At 65.4% G+C, this 3391-nt stretch overlaps 1 protein-coding gene across 1 annotated transcript in view; it reads right to left on the bottom strand.

Annotated features, from left to right (window-relative positions):
- The window catches only part of SMTN (smoothelin), a 25389-nt gene that overhangs the window by 11927 nt on the left and 10071 nt on the right, over positions 1-3391 (bottom strand). Inside the window, exons 8-12 of the mRNA XM_005869826.2 lie at positions 3336-3391; positions 3175-3247; positions 2531-2590; positions 1927-2451; positions 1595-1758 (exon numbers count right to left, since the gene is read on the bottom strand). Of these exons, the coding sequence (XP_005869888.1) occupies positions 1595-1758; positions 1927-2451; positions 2531-2590; positions 3175-3247; positions 3336-3391 (878 nt within the window). The remainder of the gene's footprint in view (positions 1-1594; positions 1759-1926; positions 2452-2530; positions 2591-3174; positions 3248-3335) is intronic.

Raw genomic sequence — 3391 nt, 5'->3', positions numbered from 1 at the left:
CCCGGCTCAGTCGTTCCTCCAGGGCTGCGGTCAGCTCAGACGCAGGCCCCGGGACCCCCGGCATGGTGCTGGCGGGGGCTCTATGGTGGGGTGACGATGGGGACAGTGGCCGGGACTGCTGCCTCTGGCTGGTATGTCAGAGTCTTTGCAGCTGGTCTGAGGGCGAAGGCAAGGGCAGTGGGCCTGCCCCGCCCCTGCTGGCCTCCCAGCCCTCCACCCGCCAGCTGGGGCTGCAGCCCAAATAGAAACCTATTCTGAGCTGCCCGTGGAGGGGGCCTGGGGGAGGGGTGGCCTGCCTAAGCACTTGGACCGCTAGGCCTGGCCCTGGCCCTGCAGGAATCACACCCGAAGCCCAGCAAGTGTGCACGGGTTGGGAAGGATGCCCGAGGCCAGGGTCCCCGGCCCCACGGGTGGGACAGCTGAGGCAAGGAGCAAGGGAGGGGCCTGCCCGGGCCTCCATGTGCGTTAGCTGCGAGGATCCAGTCTGCTGGACTCCAGAGCTCGCACCCCTCTGCCCTCATGCCATGCTGTTTCAGAAAGCCTTGAACAGATGCGGGAAATAGAGGCAGGATGTTGAGCAACCTGCTGTAGCAGGTGCCTTCTCCCTGAGATAGGCACTTGGACCCACCACAGACTCTGAGCAAGTACACTATAGGCGCGTTATCTGCGTTCCTTTGGTTCTAGACAGGGAAACCAAGGCGAGGTGGTGGTATCAGACCCAGGGCTCACTGTGACACTTCCCACCCACCCCAAGGGCCTCAGCCATCCCCTCCCCTCCCCTCCTCGCTCCCTGCTCTATGGGGGAAGGCTGCCTTCTCGCCCCCACCCCCTCCCTGTCACCCCTGAGAAGGCCCAAAGCTGGCTTTAGCCACCTCACCTCCGCCCAAGTCCCATTCAGTCCCCGGTGCAGCATGGAGGGTATTACCTGGGCAGCCGAGTGGCCTGCTGGGGATTCCCTCCCCAGCTGAGCCCCCAGCCAGCTGATCCCGGGCTCGGGGATGAATAATGGAAGGGTGCAAGGGATTCAATTCCCGTGGCACCTGCTAGGTTGCTGCCTCACCTGACTCCCCCCCCCCTCCCCCTATCTGTCCCCCTTCAATGCTTCTGCCCAGCACCCCCTCCCCCTGAAATGTTGACGCAGATGCTAATCGCTAATCTCCAATCTTCTACGGGGCCAGGCTGATCTTGGATGAGCAGATGAGCAGCTCTGAACCTCAGAGCTGAGGTCCAGTGTGGGGAAGGAGCCGCCACAGGAAGAGGGGCACGCCTGTGCCACGCTCCCTGCCCCTCAGTTTTCCCGTTTGTTCATTAGGAACGAACCAACCAGCTTTGCAGGAAGGATGAGAGATCAGCAGGTGGGAAGCTTAAGGCAAACAGAGTAGGTTTCTGAGACATCTAGTGGGTGAGAGGCTAGGGTCTGGCCTTAGCTGTGCCACCAGTTGGCTGTGGCCTGTGGGCAGCCGCCTTCTCTCTCTGGGCCTCAGTTTCCCACGTGCACCGTGGGAGAGGAGCGGATAGAGGAACCCTCCAGCCCTGGACCCGGAAGCAGTCTGTGAGGTGGCTGGTGATGGTGGAGGGGTGAGGAAGGGCTCACCTTAATGCTGCGGCCTCCTTGCCCACCGGGAGAGGCATGGCTGAAGCTGGTGACGTGAGTGACAGCGCCCAGCCGGGCCGGTGTCCCAGGGCCGCTGATGTGGGTGATAGTACTCTTGCCCCCACTGCTGGTGCTGAGAAGGGTGGGGGGCGCCCGCAGAAAAAATGGGGGCCGGGGGGGGGGGGGGGGGGGGGGGGGGGGGGGGGTGAGGACAGCGGCAGCCCCGGTGGATGACGTCCCCCTCGCTCCCAGAACCCCCTCTGGAGACACCCTGAGCCGTGGCCGCAGCACCTGTCCAAGGGCAGCTGCAGGCACTCGTCTCCAGCCGCGGGGAGGCCTACCTGCCCGCTGGCTGCCTGTGGGCAGCAGCACCCGGCCTGTGGGGGCCTGGCCACGGCCATCCTTGATCTCAATGGTGAATGTCGTCTTCATGTTGGCCCCTGGCTCGGCAGTGCCGACAGCCACGGGCAGCAGGGCACCGGGCTCCTCTGAGCAGGCCCCGGCCCCCCCTGCTCCATTTTCAAGGGGCCTGGCAGCCAAGCCCCGCCCTCTGGGGCCCTCCTCCCGGGGGCAGCTCTGAAGCTGGGCCAGGGGCTGGGCTGTTCCTCGCTGCTCTTTGCTGAACCGGGAGGAGGTATCACTGGAGCCCCGGGTGGAGGAGCGGCTGGAGGAGGAGGAGGCAGGGGTGGTGCTGACGTGGGAGGAGCCCGGGAGCCTTGCGGGGGTCGAGGGACCTAGGGGTGCCCGAGGTGGGCCATCCTGAGCCATTGGAGAATCAGACGTGAACTTGCGCATGCGGTCCCGCACGGAGCCGGCCCGCTGGAATGAGGGAGGTCCACTGGCGAGAGGGGTGGGCTCTGGAAGGGGCAGGAGGGCTGTCAGTGGCTGGGTGGCACAGGGACTGCCCAGAGCCTGGGGTAGTGGAACAGGCAGTACCTCGGTTCTGGGCTGGCTGGCGGGGGCTGAGCACGGAGCGTTGGCAGGGGTGGGGTTCACCTGGGTTTGATGGTATCAGGAGGCAGTAGCAGCACGTGGGGGAAGAGAAAGGAGAGTGGATGGGGGTCCACCTCTCACAGTCCTCTCCTGTACACGTCTGCAGCCTCCCAACCCCCCCCTGCACCTCCCACAGCTCCTGGCCTCCCCACTCAGTTGCCTCTCTCTTACAGCCCCCCTCACCACCCCCCGTTCCTGCCCTGACCCCAGGATGACTTGGACACTCCTGGGGGCTGGGGCCAGGCTTGGGTGGGAGGAAGGGTGCCCAGATCCTCCCTGCAGATGGGGATGGAGGACACCCCCTCTGGCCAGCACTGCCCACGCTGCAGCTGGGAGATGGGCGCACTCCCTTATTGGGGAAAAGAATGTGCCCGAGGCCCGTTGCCTTTCAAGGCTGCAGGGAGGCCTCTGGCCATGGGTGGGAGGGGGGGGGGACACCTCAGGGGCAGTGGGAGGAGTGTCAGGGACTGCCTGGACCTGAGGAGGCTGCAGCTGTCTAGGCACCAGAGCCCATTTCCCAGGCAGGGAAAGAGAGGCCAGGGAGAGGGAAGGCAGATGCTCGCGGCTCCCCTTGCTGGGACCCTCACCTGCTCTCTTTGTGCTGGAAGGGCCTTTGGCGGGGCCTTGGGCCGCAGGGGGCTCTGTGGGGGCACGCAGGAGCTGTAGGGGAGACACGGCATGAGGAGGGCCTGACTCCCAGACCAAGGAGCCCACCGGCCTGGCATCCCTCCCCGTCATCCAGACTCACCTCGTTGACCTCCTGTCTCTCAGGGCTGCGGGGGGCTGCAGACTCCTGGGGCTCAG

Source organism: Myotis brandtii, unplaced genomic scaffold (assembly GCF_000412655.1).
Source record: "Myotis brandtii unplaced genomic scaffold, ASM41265v1 scaffold303, whole genome shotgun sequence".
NCBI classification, from domain to species: Eukaryota; Metazoa; Chordata; class Mammalia; order Chiroptera; family Vespertilionidae; genus Myotis; species Myotis brandtii.
The sequence above is the reverse complement of the archived record's forward strand: the minus strand, read 5'-3'. Positions and strand labels throughout refer to the sequence as shown.